Raw genomic sequence first — 19,473 nt, forward strand, 5'->3', positions numbered from 1 at the left:
AACCCTTGGTGTCTTAAGAAATAGTTGAATTAGAAGAACTTACCAAACTTAGTTTGGTAAGAGTTCATAGTTACAGTGGTCATAGCTCACCTAAGTTTTCTCAACCAATCTTCATCAAAGTCCCCCTTATGTCTCTTATTTTGCAAAGCTCTTATGTAAATTTGGAGTTTCTTCATGACTTTGATTGCTGTCCTTTTACTTCTGAGGTCATCTTTTTTAGCTCCTTAATGACTGAGATTGTATCACATTCCTGAAGGTTTGGGTACCCAGAAGCTACTGCTTTTTTGTTAGTTCTGTGGGCTGGGTTTGCTTTGTGTAACCATGGATGTAATTAATCTCTTGGTACTGGTAGAATCAGATTGTGATAAAGAGAAAATTATTTTTTTCTTATGATAAAGGGAAAACTTTCCAATAATTGTATGAAAATGTTATTGTCAGTTTTAACCTGTCTCCAGAGCCTTAGTTGGGAATGTTGTGGATCAGTTCATAGCAGCTTGGGTCCTTCCCCTCATCCTCTCAGGGCTTGGCTGAGTTGGTTACAGTAGCACTTAAGGTAGTTGTTTAAAAATGAAGTGTCACCCAATTCAAAGCTTGCTTCCTAAATCAGCAGAGCTGGTGCCACAGCTCAGTGTTACTCTGATCTCAGCTGAAGTGCTGGAATGGAAAAGTCAAGCCCCAGGAAAAGAGCAGGAGCAGGAACTTCTTGGCTGGGCAGGGATGGCAGAGCTGCAGAGAAGTTGTGAGAGCCATGGCACCGAAAGAGGAAGCTCAGGAAGGGACAGTGATGTGCCCCTCCCTCTGGTTGTCTCTGAGCAGGAAGGCAGTGGGCTGTTTTCCCTTCTGCAGCTGGGAGAGGAGGGCTGGAGGAGGCCAACAAAGCCTCACTGACTTTGTACAGAAAATCAAAGCCCCTGAGTAAATGCTTTGCCAACTTAAGCTTGGCTTCAAACGCAAGCTGGTAACTCAGGAGCTTCTGCCTCCTGAAAGGTGGTGGCTGCCCCATCCCTGGAAATGTCCAAGGCCAGGTTGGACAGGGCTTGGAGCAACCTGGGATAGTGAAAGGTGTCCCTGCCCATGGCAGGGGGTGGGACTGGTATTAAGGTCCCTTCCAACCCAAACCAGTCTGGGATGCTTTGTAAGAGCTCAGATCCCGGGATGAACGTCTCCTTGGCCAAGGGAGACTGTGTGGGGCCAGGTGGGCTTTACTCCAGGCTGTCTGGCTTTGCCTGGGGCTCGGATACAGGGCAAAAGACCACTGGCATGGGTGTACTTTCTGCTACAAAGGTGTCCAACCACAGACTTCTCAAGGAAATGCGTTGGGCAGTTGATTTATTAAATCAGTTGATTATAAAGTTATTTGTACTTGCAAAATCTTTCATAGTGTTTGTCACTTAATCTCTCCCCTCAAAAATATGTCTCAGGCATGTCTATATTTGCCTTTGTCTGTGTCTTTGTGTGTAAAACGTATATTTATGTTACTTAGACTCCAGCTTGGCAATAGCCATAAAATATTTCCATAGAAATTTTACTCACAGAGTTCAAAGAGACTGAAAAATGTCAGCGCCAGAAGTTTGCTCATGGCTGCTTTTACTAGAAAGTCTACACTAATTTCCTTGAGTCACAGCTTTGTGTTATGATCACAGAGCCCAAAGGAAGTGCTGCCCAGTTGTCCCTTCACTGCAGACGGTGAGCAGAGCTCGTATGTTGAGCGAGGACGTGAAAGTTGTAATGTTGAGTCACGTTGTGCAGACACGACGAGTGGGAGATGATGAAACACCGCGTGTGTGCAGCCCTTCCTGCAGCCCTGCTGTGCCCTGGTGTGACAGCTGAAGGGGCAGGAAATCCTGAAAAATATGAGATTCATTGGAAAAGAATCAAAAAGATATTTAAAGGAAATATTTACCTCGCTTTCAGCTAAATTTCGTTGTGGACATGCCTTACCTGACTAGAAGCTAGCTGTTAATTTTAGCAGCTCTTTGTGTTTTTAGCTATTTATGTGGTTGGTTTTTGTGTGAAACCACTGCATAACTGTAATGCAGAAAGATTGTCACCTGCTGTTGAAGCCTGAGCATGTCAGGCAGCTTTGCATGCATGTTTCTTCCCCCCCAAAAAATATAAATACACAGAATCACAGAATATTCTGAGTTGGAATGGACCCACAAGGATCATCAAGTCTAAGTCTTATGTGAATGGCCCATATGGGGATCAAACCCACAACCTTGGTGCTATAATACTCAAATAAAAGCTTATTCTTATATTTTCTCTGAAGTTTCTCCTTTAAACCCATTCCTATTTTACAGCAGGGAAGCAGAAGAAGGAATGAAGGTGTGGAAAAGTTAAAGATATGTAAGAACCGAACTCTCATGATTGTAATAAAATCTTTAGAAGGCGTTGGCCCAGAAATATTTAGTAGTTGGCTGAGCTCCTTGCTGCAACTAAGGCCAAGTGAGGGAGACTTCTGAAGGCTCAATCTAGTGCTCTAAAACATTCAGCAACAGTTCTCTCCACAGCACCAAGGAGGTTTTTTGAGGGGGATTCCTGAGGTTTTGGCAGGCAGCAGTTCCTGACCAGCACCCCCCAGAGTGGAAAGTTTTACCAAAGATCCAGGTAAGAATTTAAAGCAAGGGGAGGTTTTTTCCTTCCCTCCACCTGTGTTTTAAAAGAATATATTCAACAAACAGCTCTGTGCAGTCAGGTGTTGCAGTTGAGATGTGTATCGTTTAATTTTAGAAATTATTGCATAAGTGTTTGCATTCTTGGCAACGCTTTGGAAGCTGCCACTGATTGGGAGTTTTTCCATTTTGGAGAGCCTGGGGCACCCAGGATCTTGAAGGGTGAGTTTTTGTTCTCTGCTGCCTTAAGTTGGGCTTTCAAAAGTAAGACTACCCTTAAATAACTGTCAGACAGCCCTGGAAGTGTCCAAGGCCAGGTTGGACGGGGCTTGGAGCAACCTGGGCTAGTGGAAGGTGTCCCTGCCCATGGCAGGAGGTGGGACTGGATGAGCTTTAAGGTACCTTCCAACCCAAATCATTCTGGGATTCTGTGATTAAAAGTTTATTTGTGGCATAACTAAATTCCGAAATCCTAACGTACAGAAATATTGGGCATTTTTCTGTCTGCTTTCCCCAGTGGCACTGTGCATATAACAAATCACCTGCAGAGATGATCTTGAAATGACATAAATAATATGTGGACTTGAGCAGTACACTGTAATTGTTTTTACAGAGTCTATATCCCAATAATTCTTCTTTTTCGTGGAACTTTCATCTGATTTTTCATGTTCTTCTTTGTTTTTTGGCCTTCCTGCTTGAAAAGCCAGCTGGCTGATTCCCACATTAGCTATGGAGAGCCTGACCCACTGATCAACTGCTTGAGGTTTTTTGACTAATTTTGAGACTCTGCCATCTAAACTCTGCCTTGTGCTCTTCGATTTCCAGAGAAAAAGATAGTGATCATTGGCAATTTTCAAGAATATTCTTGGCATCTCTCAGCTGAACTTCCTTTTTTCCCATTCAAGACTGGTTTTTATTTCTAAAGCAACATCACTTGAAGTAATACATGATGTTGGAGAACAGTTATTTTGACATATTAAGTCAAGGAACTCTTTAATTCTTGGAATAAATTAACTCCTTACTTGGAATTTACTCAGTTCCACTGTGCAATAGTTATGTGAGTTTGCCATAGGGTGAATTCACATATGGTGACAGATTTTCCTTGTAATCTCTTGTAGGCTGTTGCAGTGAGCATTTCTTGTGAACTGTCCCTTATGTAAGCAGGATTAGTGTCACATAAACCATTGTGCCCTGAATCAGTTGCCTCTTCCTCAGACCTGTGGTTGGTGATCCTGGGGAAACTACAGCACTTGGCTGGATAGGAAATGGGAACTTCCACGGCCAACGTGACACAGGGTGGGTATTCAGGCAGAAATGCTTCCAGCCTCTTGAATATCCCTGTTGGTGAGGCCATTCCTTGCAGAAAGGAAGATAAGGGTTTGGGGTTTTTTGTGCTAGGACTAAATCCAGCCTAAAAAAAGTTTATTGTGGGAATGATGCCCCTGGCTCACTGAGCCTTGCCTCCTATTCCAGGAGGTTTCTGTAACATGGACTGCAACAGAGAATTGACCTGATTACTTTGCCACCTCTGTCTTCCTCACTTTTGGCCTGTAAAGTTGCCTGGAGCACTAGATAGGATTTAAGTGCACCTTGGTAGTGATTGTTGCAAATTTTCCAGTGTTTCAGCTGGGTTATTTATAGGGCTCTCCTCCCGTAGGTGCTGGGTCACCTATACTTTCAGTAATTGCTTACAGGCTGACAGGTCATCTTTTAAAAAAAGATTCACTCTCTTTTCATCTATTACATCTATTACATCCTCTATAGCAGGAAGTCAAATGTGGTTTCCCAATCTTAAAATCTCCTTTCTGGCTATTTATGCTGATTTCAACTTCCTTGCTGAGCTTCACCCCACGGCATCTTCCAAAAATGTGGCACAAAGGTTGAGCTTTTCTGTTCTTCTGCTCAGAATCCTTCCTTCCACCCATGGTTCCTTAGCAAGGCATGGGAAGAACACCCATAGAATCACTGAATTTGGAAAAGACCTCTGAGATCAAGTCCCCCCTGTGCCCGATGCCCCCCTTGTCCCCCAGCCCAGAGCACTGAGTGCCATGGCCAGGCCTTCCTGGGACACCTCCAGGGCTGGGCACTCCAAACCTCCCTGGGAGCCCCTGCCAAGGCCTCACCACCCTTTCCAGGAGGAAATTCCTCCTGCTGTCCAACCTGAGCCTCCCCTGGCACAGCCTGAGGCCGTTCCCTCTCCTCCTGGCCCTTGTTCCCTGGGAGCAGAGCCCGACTTCCCCCGGCTCCCCCCTCCTGTCAGGGGGTTGCAGAGCCAGAAGGTCCCCCCTGAGCCTCCTTTTCTCCAGGCTGAGCCCCCCCAGCTCCCTCAGCTGCTCCTGCTGCTCCAGCCCCTTCCCAACTCCCTTCCCTTCCCTGCTCACGCTCCAGCCCCTCTGTGTGTCCCTTGTTGAGGACCCGAGGGTGGCACTTGGCCTTGTCCCTCAACCCATGGATCCACATGGCACACGAGCAAAGCAAATACTTTCCCATTTGTGATAAAAATGAGGTGATGGGTGCTTTACATGGAGTCAGAGGTAATCCTTCCTTCTCGTGTGGGAAGCCCTAAATTAAGAAATAGCATTACAGTGATTTTCCAGGATGCTGGGAAAAGTCATGTGGAAACAGATTATTTGTTGTTTCTGCTATACAATCGCAGGATCAATCTAACCAAATAAAATGCTGTAATCTGATTTGATATAAATGGCTGCTGACATTCATACAAAAAGCCTGAGTCATTACTTAGCTTATTCTGTACCCCTTACTCTTATCACAAAAGATTGAACGTTAGTGACTGTACTGGTGAGTCATACTTATTCACTTATGTTTTTTTTCAAATTGTCCATGTATTTGATTTTTTTTAAGAGGAATTGGCCAGGTTGATATAAACAACCTCCTTTTAATGATTTTTCTTACAGTTGTGAGAACGTATTCTGGTGATGAGATTTATCCTGGGTTGTGCTTTACTCACTTCCAGAGCTTTTCTGCTCGTCACACTAACTCTGGAGTAAGCTCATGCTCAGCATGAATTGAGAAAATCCCATTATTGTTCCTGTCCTTTGCCTTGACATATCCTGTAAAACTGAGCTATCTGTAGGAATTTATTAGGTCAACACTGAGAATGAAAATGTTCCTGTAATAATCTTTGTGTGTGTGTGTAACTTCTTTCTGTACAGTAGCTCTGCTGTTGTTGGTCTCCTCAGACAATAATCCCCTCTCCATTTCAGTCTGTCACCACAAGTGAAAGTGAGCTGAGATCCCAAAAGACTCTTGATTTAACCAGTGATCCACCTATCCACTGATAGCTTGGTACTCATGATGTCTGAAACTGTGCCTAACAATTAAACACTCAGACTGATGGAAGTAGAGTTCATTTTTGGATGAGAGTGAGATTTAGGCACTTAGAAGGGAGCTGTCTCTATATTGCATGACCAGGCTAAACTGTGGCCTGTTCAAGAGGCTGTTTGGTGTGGTAATTTGTAAACTTGGACACTTGTCAATAAAACAACAGGAATCCCAGAATGGTTTGAGTTGGAAGGAACCTTAAAGCTCATCCAGTTCTACCTGCTGCCGTGGGCAGAGACACCTTCCACTAGCCCAGGTTGTTCCAAGCCCTGTCCACACAGTATTTATGCTCATGTTGCTGCAGCAGCACAGCCTGTAAGGTGCTTTTCCTTTAGGAAGGAATGCTGTCAGCCCTCGGAACGGCACAGTCACAGATAATGTGGTACCACCAGATATCAGGGAAACAAAACAATCTGTGTTAGTAATATCAGAGTGTCCTTGCAGATGTGCTCAGAGGCTTCCCCTGCATCTGTCAAGGGTTGGACTCTCCAGCTCAAGTGCAGGTCTTTGTGTGTGCTTGTGCTGCAGCCCTTAATTAGCTGAAGATCGACTGGAGCAGATCCGATGGGCTGAGGGCAGAGCTCACCGGGGTCTGCAGCTCCAATCTCTGCTCTGTGGGGACCTGGGACAGGACCCAGGGAAGGGCTGGAGCTGTGCCAGGGGAGGTTTAGGTTGGATCTCAGGGAAAGGTTCTCCCCCCAGAGGGTGGTTGGGCACTGACCAGGCTCCCCAGGGCAGTGGGCACAGCCCCAAGGCTGCCAGAGCTCCAGGAACGTTTGGACAATGCTCTGAAGGGACAGGGTGGGATTGTTGGGGTGTCTGTGCAGGGCCAGGGGTTGGTCCTTATGGGTCTTTTCCAACTCAGGGTATTCTGTGATGGTATGAAGACTCTTCCATTAGGCTTTGTGGGATGGACGATATATATGGGCAGTGTTGAGATAATTTTGGGATCACAGCTCTCTTTACTGTAGTAAACGTTCTTCAAGACTTTCTTCATGGCTCTTGGTGGGTGTAATAGGGACCTTCTGGTAGTGCTGTATTTGGCTCCTCTGCCACAATAAAATTTTTAGATATGGAATCTGTTAACCCAAACTCCATGGATAATGTAGTGTGAGCTTGTCAGGGTCAAGTAACTCTGACAGGAATGAAGTCCAATGTAAAGGACGTAGGTAAGTATTTAAGTCACTTAAACATAGGCGTCTGCTGCTTCTTCAGATGTTGGCTTCTGGAAGGGCATGAATATGTGTCTGTCTGCCAGGTGCTCTCATGTCTGAAATGGCACTGGATGCCTGGGTTTGGGTACCTGCCTCTGCTTAGTGCATCCTGAAAGACTGACAAGACAGCAAAGCAAGAGCTCCCATTTGGAGTAACACCAGCAGGAGTTGGGGTGGGATGTGCCGTATGGAAAACCAGGATATTGGGCTTTGTCTGTCACATCAAGGCTCCCTGGCCCTTTTGTCCCTGTTGAGAGCTCTGTCCGTGTGTCCTTCCCTCGCAGTGAGCGCGGGTGTGTTTGGGAGGCAGTTGGTGATGACGTGATCACATTTTTGTCTGTCTGCACCATCCTTGTCTCATCCAACATGGAGGGCAGATGGCACCTGGGGATTCATCACGGCCCTGTAGTCAAAGAGGCTGTTGTTTGCAGCATCCCAGATGTGTTTCCTGCAGATGTTGAAATAAATGAGGCGGGGGGTAATAGGAAAAGAGAGGATGATCTCATGTCTAAGCCAGTTCAGTGATCATCTGGGGAACTGGAACTCTGCCTTTAGGATGCAAGACAAACAACTCGAACCAGGCTTAACCTGTTTTCTTAGTTCCATGGACAGAGCAATATCCTCAGCTTGGTTTTGTGTATCCTCTCAAATTGAATGTGGTGCTTGTTGGTAGTTGGCTGTGCACTTAGGGGAAATGTGTATTTTCTGGTTTATGACTTAAAAAATTCCTGTTCATGGCAGTGTTTGGATAGCTCTTGCTGTTCCCTTTTCTGGATCGCCTTTGAATTCCAGCAGTTCCTCCAAAACTGATATGGCTGGGCACGTTTACTCCAGTGCTGAATTCTTATTCAGACTTCCTTAGATAAAAACAAATAAATAAGCCCAGGGTGATTTCTAGCCTCAAGCTATTGTTAAGGCTGCCAGGAAAGGGTGGTCAGGCACTGGCCCAGGCTGTCCAGGGAAGTGGTGGGTTAGTGGTGGACCTGACTGTGCTGGATTAATGGTTGGACTCGATTATCTTGGAGGGCTTTCCCAACCTTAATGATTCAGTGATTAGTGAAGGAATATTGTAATGTTCCAGTGATCATAACAAAACTAGATTGTTATTGTAATGCCTGCACATAATTGCTTGAGAGCCAGGAGTTTGGGAGTGATATAAATCATCATTCTTTAGGGCTTATCCTGCCGCTTCAGAATTGAGGATTAGGAATCATTTCCTTGAGACCAAGCCCCACATGGTGCTTTGCTTCTTTTCACTGTGAAGTTTTTGTGATGGTTCAGGTCTGATCATGGTCCAGCTGGATCTGAGAACTGATTCTGTGCAGCAGTCCCCATGGATTTTTAGAGATGCAGAAAGGAGTGACCCCCCCTTTGATGGTTGGAAACAGTTCTGAAGTTGAAGGTCTCTGGTGGCCCCTGATATTCACCAAGTGTTCAGAAAGCAGTGGCCTATGAAGAGTCTGTTTAAATCCTTCCAGCTGATTTGCAGTTTGCCTGTCACAGCCTCTTGAGCATCTCCAGAGAGCTGGGGTGGCCTGGAGGTGACACACAGCTCCGGTTGGAATTGCCTTTCTGGGTTTCCAGAGGGCACTGTTGCTGCTCCTTTAGAGTTCTCAGTCCTGGTTTTAACTAGGATTGTAATGCATGGAAGCATATACATTAGAATGGATGTAAGGGATGAATGTGATGCCTCTCTTCTTTTGTTTGTCTGTAGAATACTGGGATGACTGGAATTCAAGATATTTGATTCCCACTCTTACCCTGAGGTGGAGGAAATAAGCACGAGAAATTTCTACAGCTCAGGCAAGTAAATATCTGTATCTCCATAGTTTATTGAAATTAATTGCTTGGTAAACAAGTGAGTGCTGGGAACCTTCCTAGAGCAGAGGAACTGATTTGTGCAGTTACAAAATACAGTTTAAAAGGAACATAAGAATTTTAATTGTATTTTTTTCTTTATTTAGTAGGGAAAGGATCTTTCATACTGAACTCTGCTCTGAAAAACGAGAAAGCCTCTCCTCTGTGGAATTGAAATAGATATTTGACAGTTGCCTTGAATAAAAATTAAGCAAAAATGTCTGTCATAGATCCTTACCAGCACATTGTGGTAAGTAGCTCTGAATCTTCTGCGTATACTGTCTTCTATAATATATCCTGTCTTGTATAATGTGTTCTACTAGAGGTTACTCTAAATAAGCATGTAACATTGCAGTTGTTACTAATTCCTTAAAGAAATGGTGTGTGTAACTTTATCCCTTACAGTACAATTCTTTTGGGTACAGTTCTATTAACTGACTAACTCTTTCCCTTTTCGTTAGTATGGATAGAGGGGTGAATTGACAATTTTGGGTATTTAAATCTTAAACTAGTGTATATCAGTGATGTTGGTTCAAAGATAATCTTCAGAATACATCCTGCAAACTCAAGGTCTGAGTGAAATGGTCTGTGCTACTCAACAGCAACTGCTGCTGAAAGCTCCTACTCCCCCCTTCCTGCTTTATCCCAGTGTTCCTGCTGCATCCCTTGTCCCAGCTATCAAACCCATGTCTTTAGGGAGACAATAGACCTTGATGAATTGGCAGAAAAAACTGTTCAATACAAAAATAGACCTAAAAAAGTTATTAGTAAGGGATTCTTGGCTGTGAGGGTGGGGAGGCCCTGGCACAGGTTGCCCAGAGAAGCCGTGGCTGCCCCTGGATCCCTGGAAGTGTCCACGTCGGATGGGGCTTGGAGCAACCTGGGCTAGTGGAAGGTGTCCCTGCCCATGGCAGGGGGTGGACTGGTTGATCTTTAAGGTCCCTTCCAACCCAAACCATTCGAGGATTTAATGGAATGATCAGAAAATCCATTTTGTGCTGTCAGAGCTGGCCCAGGGGGAGGGTGGAGCCACGTGAGCACAACCTGTGTAGTGGAGAAGTAGGGACAAGAGAAGGAGAAGGGAAATGGGAGCAGAACTGCCCTTTGTGGGGTGAGGCAGTGGCTCGCTGAACACTGGGATATTCACATGTAGCTCTCTCCTGGAAGTGACTTTCCGAAGTAAACACTGCAATGGCAATTCCTGCTCAGACTGAAATCTGGAGCACACCGGGCGTGTTCCTATCACGGGCTTCTCGTAAGAGCCCCGGGATCCCCCAGCAGGAACAGTGACGTGTACCCAGAGATAACCACACTTGTCAGAGTGCTGTGCTTCTAAAACGTGGCTAAAAATACACCCTGTGCTTCCTTGAAGTGATCTCTTATCAGTGCTGTGGTTTGTACCCCACGCACTCACATCCTCTGCTCCAGTTTGCAGCCAGCACATGCCAGACTGGGGTTTGCTCTCCTCCACAGGCCTGTGAACTCAGCTGGAAGGACCAACTGCAGGTTGATGTCTGTGTTTAACTGTGTTGCAACAATTCACTGACTTGCTCCTTTTGGCATCAGTGCCCTCTCCTGGATGGAATGCTTGGAATGATCTGTACCTTTATGGGAGGGGTCTCTGAGGCACTCGGTTATAGTTCATTGAATCATTCCCATAAAAGATCTTTTGATACCAGTATATATTGTAATAAACACTGTCAGTGCAAAAGCTGATCTTTTAATTGCTTGAAAAGTGAATGGAAATCTTCTGAGGTTTCTTAATTTGAAAATTGAAATTCCATGGAAGTTTTTACTGGAATTTGGAAGGCAGCAGGCTCGTATCCATGCAAAAATCTTGGATTTTAAGAACATTTGGCATTAAAAGACTCAAAAATATTCTCCCTAAAAGTCCTTCTGCTGACTTATGTGTTTTTTCTGATCTTTTTATTTGTCTTTTTTTCACATTTTGTGAAAGACTCTGAGGAATAAAAAGCTACTGGAGGTGCAGACTGTGCCAAAAAAGCTTTAGATTTAGAGACTTAAGCTGTGTAATGCATCTTTGGTTACAATGATATGGGGCATAACTATTATAACAATGGGAAAAATGGCTTCAAGGTAAAATTGTGTGTGTGAGCACAAATGTTTGTCTGAATTGAAATACCCTGTGAAAGAAGAGCATGGATTCTGAAAATCTATTACTTAAGTAAACGGGCAAATATTGTCATTTGTCCAGCCCAATTGTGAGCTCAAATGACCTTAACATTGAGGAAGTAAAACTATTAAATGCTTATGCAATCTGCCTGTGCCAGAGCTTCCTGATTGGGGTTGGTGTGCAAGGATGGAGTTGTGTTCTGTGACTCAGCATTCTGGAATACACAAATATGATATTGGATACATGTAAATTCCTCCTTCTTGGCAAGTCTGGAAAGTCTGTAGGTAAAACCCGCCTGCGTTCCGGGAGACTTTGGTGTGAGGTTGTTTCCCAGCCCCAGAGTGGGAAGGTGATGGTGTTTGTGTGCTCACAAATATGTAAAAGATGCAAAATATGTTAAGGGGAGGAAAGCAGATAATTAGGGAAATTTTACTGGAAGTAAAGCAAGCAAAGGTGAGGGAGGAAGAAAGGAGGCAGGGGAGGAGTTAGGAGAGATGGAAAGGTGTGTGAGAACAGGAGATGTTGAATCGTGACTGGACAGGATACTTGGAACCCCAGAATCCCAGAGCATGCTGAGTTGGAAGGGACCCACAGGGATCATCAGGTCCAACTCCTGGCCCTGCTCGTGCCCATCCCCAGGAGTCACCACACCATGTGCTTGAGAGGATCATCCAAGCACTCTTTGAGCTCTGGCAGCCGTGGTGCTGTGCCCACTGCACTGGGCAGCCTGTTCCAGTGCCCAGCTGGGTGAAAACCAGTATTGAACCAGTAGAGTGAATACTGCCCACAGGAGTCCCGTAATTTAGAAACCCCATGCTCAGAGAGGGCAGGTTGAAAACGTTTCTCTCCTTTCTTCTCTACATTTATGGACAACGAGGAAGTGAGGTGAAATGCACCTGTAAAGCGAGGCCACTGGATGGTAGGTTTGATTTTTTTAAATTCATCGAATCCCAGAATGGTTTGGGTTGGAAGGGACCTTAAAGCCCATCTCATTCCACCCCTTGCCATGGGCAGGGACACCTTCCACTAGAATTAATTGTGAGTTTTTGAAATTTGTAACCTGTCGTCAATTTTTGAAGGAATGCAGATGTTGCTCCACTCAATGTTGCAACGTTTAAGTGATTTATTTACCATCCTCTGTTTTTCAGAAGTACTTGAGGAGTTGGCAATGTACAGATTTTTATCAAGATTTAAGGTGAACATAAGTCACTTGAGAAAATGCAGCTTAGTCATCTAAAGCAGCAAGGGCTGGATTTGTAGAGGTATTCGGAGTCAACACATTTCTTGTGGTGTTTCCAGGGGGCATCTGATGCCTTCAGAACTCACTCCAAAAACTAACCAAAAAATGCTTCTGAAATGTGGACATTTAGTCCTTTTAATCCCCTTAGAAACTGGATCCGAAGTGGAAAATTGCCTTAATTTCCCATTGTACTTAAAGTTGCGTGAAAAACGTTTATTTTGGTGTAAGAAGAGATCTGGACTTTGGAGCTTCCTGTGTTTCTCTGTATATTTTTCTTTTTACAAACAGGGAGATCATTTATTTTAGTAGTTACAAATTTCTTCCAAGTGTGTCATTATGGCCAAATATTAATAACTCTTTATAATTATAATCCTCAGTGTGAGGCATGGGGAAAGGATAGAATGTTTTCCGGTTTTGCCAGGCCTCTGTATACTTGCATTCCTTTCAAAGGATCCCAGATCTTAAACCAGACTTAACTTTCCTGGCAGTATAACAGCTGGAATGGTGGGGGTTGCTGTTTAAGTCAATAAAAAGCAGTTTTTATGATAGTATAACTGTTTAGCAAAACGATTGTTGACTTGTAATAGAAATAGTGATGATCTCTGTCCTGCTGGAATGAGAATGCACTAGTAAGTGGTGGCTTGGTGGTAGGCATTTTATCTAGGCATACAAATGTCATGAGTAGGACTGGGAGATGCAAGAAAATGACTTTACAGAGTGCTTTTTGTCAGGAAGCATCGTGTGGTCTTCTCATTTTCCACCGAGGACTCCGAGGCACCAGAATTGCACATGAATTTCATGTATCAGCTGAGAGCTGAATGCAGCACACCCATGTCCCATCCCTGTCACTTAATTATAACTCCATCCTCCTCGTTGCTAAATGCTTGGTGATCTCTGATTTGTGTTCTCCAGTGAGGACAAGCTCTTTCTTAAGAGCTGAGAAAAAGGAGAAGGGTGGTGTGTTTGTACTTTGGGCTGTTTCTCTTAATTACAAGGTTGTATGTGACAAAGGAAAAATACATCAGTCTGTGAACAAACCGAGGCCAGTGCTGTGTTGTGAAACCAAGCCTTCATCAACCTGACGTGTGTGAAGGTGGCACACACTGATAAAGCAGCTTTGGGTGTTTTTAAGCAGCAAACTGAAAATAGGGGACAGCGAGAGCTGTTGGTTTTGGGAGGTTCACAGCTTGTAAAAATTCTCGGAGCAGGGTGAATGACAGAACTTCACATAACTGTGTTCATGTAGAACCAGCTCTTCGCAGATAGTCACTAAAATCCCCATTTACCCTGCTGTGATGGAAAACTCTGGGCTTTTTTTATGCCTTGTGGCAGAGGCAGAAATTTATTCGCGGAGAAGTCACATTCTCCTTCCCGTTCATCCCTGCACTCTTGGAAGCTGCAGTGCAGAAGGTGATGGATGTCATGGAATCCTGGGTATGTCTCCATGCCAGCACAGGGCAGGCTGTTCAGTAGGTATTGGTTCTTACCAGCTGTGGGTTCCCACACCTAAACCCTTTCTGTTGGGTTTGGTGCTTTGGAGGTGAGCAAACAGTCCCGCTGGGAGGATCAGGCAGAGTCTGAATTCCGCTTTTCCTGTGGTTGGTGAACCACTGAACCAATGAGGGTTTCAGTGCACCACTTGTAAGGTAGTAGCTGGCATTGCCACAGTTTCCCCTGCCTGCTGCCTTGTTCTTTGATCCAGACAACTCCTACAGCTGCCAGGGGAGGAATCCCGGAGCTGCAGTGTGCTGCTGGCCACACAGACACTCATGGATGGAGCCTCTGGCTGTCACAACACGGGGGTGATCACAGCCAAAGGCAGCTGCAACATGCAGTGTCTGGGGCAGGCAGTGGCTGCAGTGAACTCATCCCATGGTATCCCTGTGGGCAGTGTCTCCTGGATGCTTTGCCGTGGGGATGTGGCTGTGCTTTCACACACCTCAGGGTTGTGGAGGGGTTTGGGTTGGTATATGTATCCTGACACAACTATTACTTAGACACTCACAAGCCACTTTTGCTGTCTTTAGTTGGTTTTGGCTTTTTTTGTTTTTTTGAGGAAATGATACGTAAGATACCTCTAAGATAGTATTTTTTTTTATTTGTATTAGAGTGGTCCAGTTTGGTTCTAGACTCTGTGGGTGAGTTGTAGATGAGAAATAATGAGGCTTGGCTGGAACAACCAGTTTTGAAAAAAGGAAGTGTCCAGATGAAAACATAGCAAGAAAGCACCAGGCACAGCCTGAAAAGCATGTCCCATACCAAGGGTATTGTCTGTGGTTTTAAATAAATTCCAGTGAATTTCCTGATTCTGGTCTTTCCCCCTTTTCCTTCTGGTTGGAATACATTGTAAGACACTTGATACTTGTCTAGTTGTTTTGGTCCCAATGACTGATGTGCCAGCTATATCACAAAGTTAATAGGAGGTTAGGAAAAGATAGAAAATATCTCTGTTTCAGTGTTGGAAATGCAAACCTGAGGTATGTTGTAGCAGGGTGTGAGTCAGTGTCTGGGCACTGTGGGCAGCCAGACAGCTCAAGTGTCCTAAGATAGGCTTTTAACACAGCAGTGTAGGTGTAAGGGCTGAGAGGCACTTGTGGGAGACCTGATCCTGCCTCCAGCACATCAGATATACCCACAGTCTCTGTGCTTTGTCCCTGTAAAGCCAGTGTTGTCTGCCCTGCAGTATGCACTGGTCAGTCTCAGAGTTGGTCAAATTTATGGCTATGTAGATAAAGCAACAGTAGATGTGAGTTGGTGACCTCTTTTTATTAAATTTTTTACTTCTGTTTCTTCACATCTTTTGCTACTTCCCTAGTTTGTTCAGGAGAGACCTGCTCCTGCTGTGTGCTTGGGCTTTGCAGGAAACAGGAACCCCCAGAAACCGCATGAAACGTGCTGGGGAATGTTTTAACAGCTGGGTTTTCACCTTCCTTACATTGTCTTAAGGATGCTTTCACACTGAATATTGATGTGTGCTGAAAGGTACACTCCAAGCATCACTCACTCTGTCCCTGGCGCGTGCAGTATGCTTTTATCTGCTCCAGAATGCATACTTGGAAATAATTCCTCCTGTTCTTTGTACCAGGGGAAGGTAATTACAACGACAAGCTGTAAAATAACCCCTTTTTTTATTTTTTCCTTACCGTACCCAGTTGTCCCTGACTGACTAAATGCCTTGGAGCAGGTTGTGGGGAGAGGAGGAGTGTTATTCATTGAGATTAGTAGGTGTGGCTGCAGGAAAATCCAGCAGCCCCAGTGCAAGGTCTGACCTCCCAGTAAAGCTGCAGGGTGCAGTTCAGCTTTAAGATGCTCTATCCAGTATGAGTTTCCCTTACGTTTTGCCTGGGTGATTTCCCTCTCTCTGTTTTTGGACCAAATGAAACCCTATTTTCATAGATTTTTTTGGTGGTTGTTGTTGTTGTTCTTCTGGAGCTTAATCACCTCTAACTCTCTGACTTCCAGGTGGAGCACCAGTACTCACACATATTCACTGTGACAGTAAGGAAAGCCACAAATGTCACCAAGGGAGCCATTGGTGACATGCGTGAGTATTTCTCTTTCTGTTTTGCTCTTTCTTCCATGAGACTGTTGCCGTAGGCAGGGGGAGGTGATGACACATCCAGCTTGTGCATTAAATGATTGTTCCTAGGCTGGGGGTGGTTTTCTGTCTGTCTTGTTAAAGCCAGGGCAGTGTCTCTGTGTCATTGCTCACTCTCACTCGGAGCAGATTTGCTGCTCCTTCTTTCCATTGATCCAGAAGAGCTGAGTGAGTTGTAAACGATTTGCTTACAACAAGCAACACCTACAATTAGCTTTTTGGCTCGGTGTGTGAGTCCTGTGGGACTGGCAGTTGCCGCTGCCTTAGAGGGCTGTGGTTTGCTGGTGGGAACACGTCAAAGGAGAGGAGCCCAGAGCTCTGCTGAGTCAGTGCAGTAAGGAGAAAAAAATAAAAGCCATTTCAAAAACCAACCCAAAATGGGTCAGCAGATCTTGTGGTGGGGAGATACATGACACCAGCACTTCTTCCTCTTTCTGTGAGGCTGCTGGACTGTGTAGCTGAACAGGAAACCACCAGGAAGAACAACCCCTGAAAACTCTTCTCTGCTCTAAAGGGGGGAAGAGGGAGAGAATATTGGCTGAATCTGCAGAAAGAATATTCCCGCTTCCTCAGGTCTAACTGCTCTGCTGCCAGGTCATCTCTCCATTTCCCTGGCACTCCGTGCAGAGCCTGGCATAGCCCAAGGCTGGGGTTGGGAGGGTGAGTGTGGTGCCCTGCTCCTGCTCTCCCATCAGGCTCCTTGGACATGCAAATGCTTTCCAGTTCCTGCTCTGACACTCAGCTTTGCTTCAGTGGGTTAACAGTGGGTTTTCAGACTTAAAGTCTACTGTTGATAGTAAAACTGGGGGAAGGACACTTGGAAGGGGAATGTTCAAGAGCCCCAAGTATGAGGGGAGAGAGGGGAGCCCTGGTGAAGGGAAAAAGAGGGAATTGGGAATCTGTTTAGCATCTCCTGTGGGGTAAAGGATAGAACACCCAGAGAAGATGCAGTGGGGTGTGTATATACATATTTATATAATCTTTATACAAAAAAACCTCAGGAGAAGTGCTGGAAGAGTGGAAGAAGGAGCCCACAGGTTTGTGTGTGTGAGAAGATGGACAACACAGGTTCTCAGACTCAGAGTTCTCTTTTGTGAGGCAGTGTGGGGAACATGGGAAGAGAAAAAAGGAGATTGAAGAGAGGGCCCCATGATATGATATTAAAGGGAGTGAGGAGAGGGTGAAGAAAGCCAGAATACCATGGCATTTTTGTCCACTGTATTCCTATAGAATAAATTCCAAGTGCAATCCATTAATGTAATTTCTTTTTCTTTTTTTTTTTTTCCCAAGAAACCCCACCCTCTTATCTTTGCAAATCATCAAAACCAAAAAACTGCTCAGGGAGAAGATTTTATTTTGATAAAACCTGTCAGAACTAAGGGCTACCAAAACCTGCTTTGTTTCCTGTCTGAGGCAGCTACCAGAGCTCTGTAGCCTGGGGTATCTCTGAGGGAGCTTCCAAGTTCTGGGGCTGGTTCTTGGAGTCCTGGCAAATCCCCCAAAGTGAGAGAAACAGATCGTTGTGTCTGTTTTTATTTTGGGAAAGTGAACAATGTTTTTATTTCCCGGGTTTTTACAAAGCTTGGTGTGTTGGAGCCTGGGAGCTCTTTGATCAAATCAGTGATCATGTTAATTACTGAGGAGAGATGCTTGAAGCTGTGAGTGGTGAAGGGTCTTTACAGTTGATTGTGCCAACATACATATATATATATGTGTGTGTGTGTGTTTATTTTTTTAATTTGATTTGCCAAAACTGGAACTTGTGGAAGGAATTTCTGAACTTTTCTTGTCTCAAGGACAGGAATCACTGCCAGGAAGGGTGACCGTGACGTGGTTGGGGTGGGTACCTGAATGCCCTTCATGGACACTGTCCCATTATGGACACTACGAAGCTGTTGGCTCTTCTGGTGGATTGCCCCTGATTTTTTTCTGCTGTTATTGTTCTGGGGTCAAGAGAGTTAATTTTACATTGTGGTGGTGATGGGGGCACATGAGAGATTTTGTGTAATGTTTTGCTGTTCTTTTTGCTGTGTCAGTTTTTCCAAGACTTGCTCTGAAAAATCTGGGTCAATCTAAGTTTATTAAATATGCTGAAGTGCTTTGTGTGATATTTTCATCTTAAGGCTCTGAACTCTGCCTCTGCTCAAGGAGTTTTAGCTGGAAGGTGTGGTGTGGGTGGGCATGGAGGCCCTGAGTTCTGTCTCCTTAAGGCCAGGCAATATTTTAAGCGTGTTTTTCAAGATTTATTGAGCTCTTTGTTAATGAGGAGTGTAAATGGTTGTGTTATCCTTAAACCCGGGTCACAGGTGCCCACTTACAGTGTAGCTTCCACAGGCAATGTGTTTCCAGGAGTGACCAGGTCACACAGGCAGCTCTGCTGATTCAAGACTTATTTTTAGTGCCTTGGCTGCTCTGGCTGGTGGAACAGCAGAGGAAGCTGGAGCTGGGATAGCCTCCAGCCCTCTCTGTTTGGCTGTGATTTCCCATTGTGTCTGTGAGTTAACATTTTTGGGAGGTGATCTGACAAAGACAAGCAACCAAATCTAAATCTTGGTCATCCCAGGATCTGAGTAGCTGAGCTACAGTAGCTGCTGTTGCTACTCACTGATAGAGCACATCAAAATAAACCAAAATGGCAATAATTGCATAATAGAAATCTTCCATCCAGATGCTTTTCATATGTGAAGGAAGTCAGTGTACTTTGACCAGGTTGTCATTCTGTGAATGCATGTTTGGGGATGATAAATGAGATTTACTGTAAGAAATGACCCAGCATGGTTGGGAGGGGGCAAAAGAAGTGTGAGAGCAGACCTTCTTTCCAGGAGTTCATTCAAATTCTTTCTTATTAAAGGTATCTGCCCATTTACTGTTGCCTTAATATAGAAGTATTTTCTTTACTGATTTAACTTGTTTCAGTTTTTGGTGTCTCTGTCAAGGTGATTATATCAGTCCAAGATATCATCCCATCAACATCCAGGTGATGAAGCTTTACACAGATGTAAATTCTGGTTTAGTGACTGCTCTGTTCACTGTGCTCAGCTCTTCTGGCCACATCTTTTACAGGCTGGAAGATTTATGAGCTGAGTAACTGCAGCAGATGTTGGTGGGTTGACCTTGGCTGGTCTCTCTATCACTCCCCTGCCATCAACAATACAGGGGAGAAAATATGATGAAAGGCTCTCTTAGGTCGAGATGAGGAGAGGAAATCATTCACCTCCTACTGACATGGGCTAAACACAGTCAATTTGAGGAAATTCCTGCCATTTATTGCCAATTAGCTGTAACAGAGTGTCCAAGGAAGTGTCCAAGGCCAGGTTGGACGGGGCTTGGAGCAACCTGGGCTAGTGGAAGGTGTCCCTGCCCATGGCAGGGGGTGGCACTGGGTGAGCTTTGAGGTCCCTTCCCACCCAAACCATTCTGGGATTCTATTCCCCTGCTGCCCAAAACCTGCCACACAAACCTATTACAAGATGAAA

General features: G+C 44.8%; 1 protein-coding gene across 1 annotated transcript in view; it reads left to right on the top strand.

Moving 5' to 3' along the window:
• The first annotated feature begins 9,138 nt into the window (after positions 1-9,138).
• The window catches only part of PLA2G4A (phospholipase A2 group IVA), a 61,743-nt gene continuing 51,408 nt past the window's right edge, over positions 9,139-19,473 (top strand). Inside the window, exons 1-2 of the mRNA XM_027704510.1 lie at positions 9,139-9,275; positions 15,862-15,943. Coding sequence (XP_027560311.1) covers positions 9,243-9,275; positions 15,862-15,943 — 115 coding nt within the window. The 5' untranslated portion in view covers positions 9,139-9,242. The remainder of the gene's footprint in view (positions 9,276-15,861; positions 15,944-19,473) is intronic.

The sequence above is a fragment of the Neopelma chrysocephalum genome, unplaced genomic scaffold, assembly GCF_003984885.1.
Source record: "Neopelma chrysocephalum unplaced genomic scaffold, ASM398488v2 Primary Assembly neopelma1_281, whole genome shotgun sequence".
NCBI lineage: Eukaryota > Metazoa > Chordata > Aves > Passeriformes > Pipridae > Neopelma > Neopelma chrysocephalum.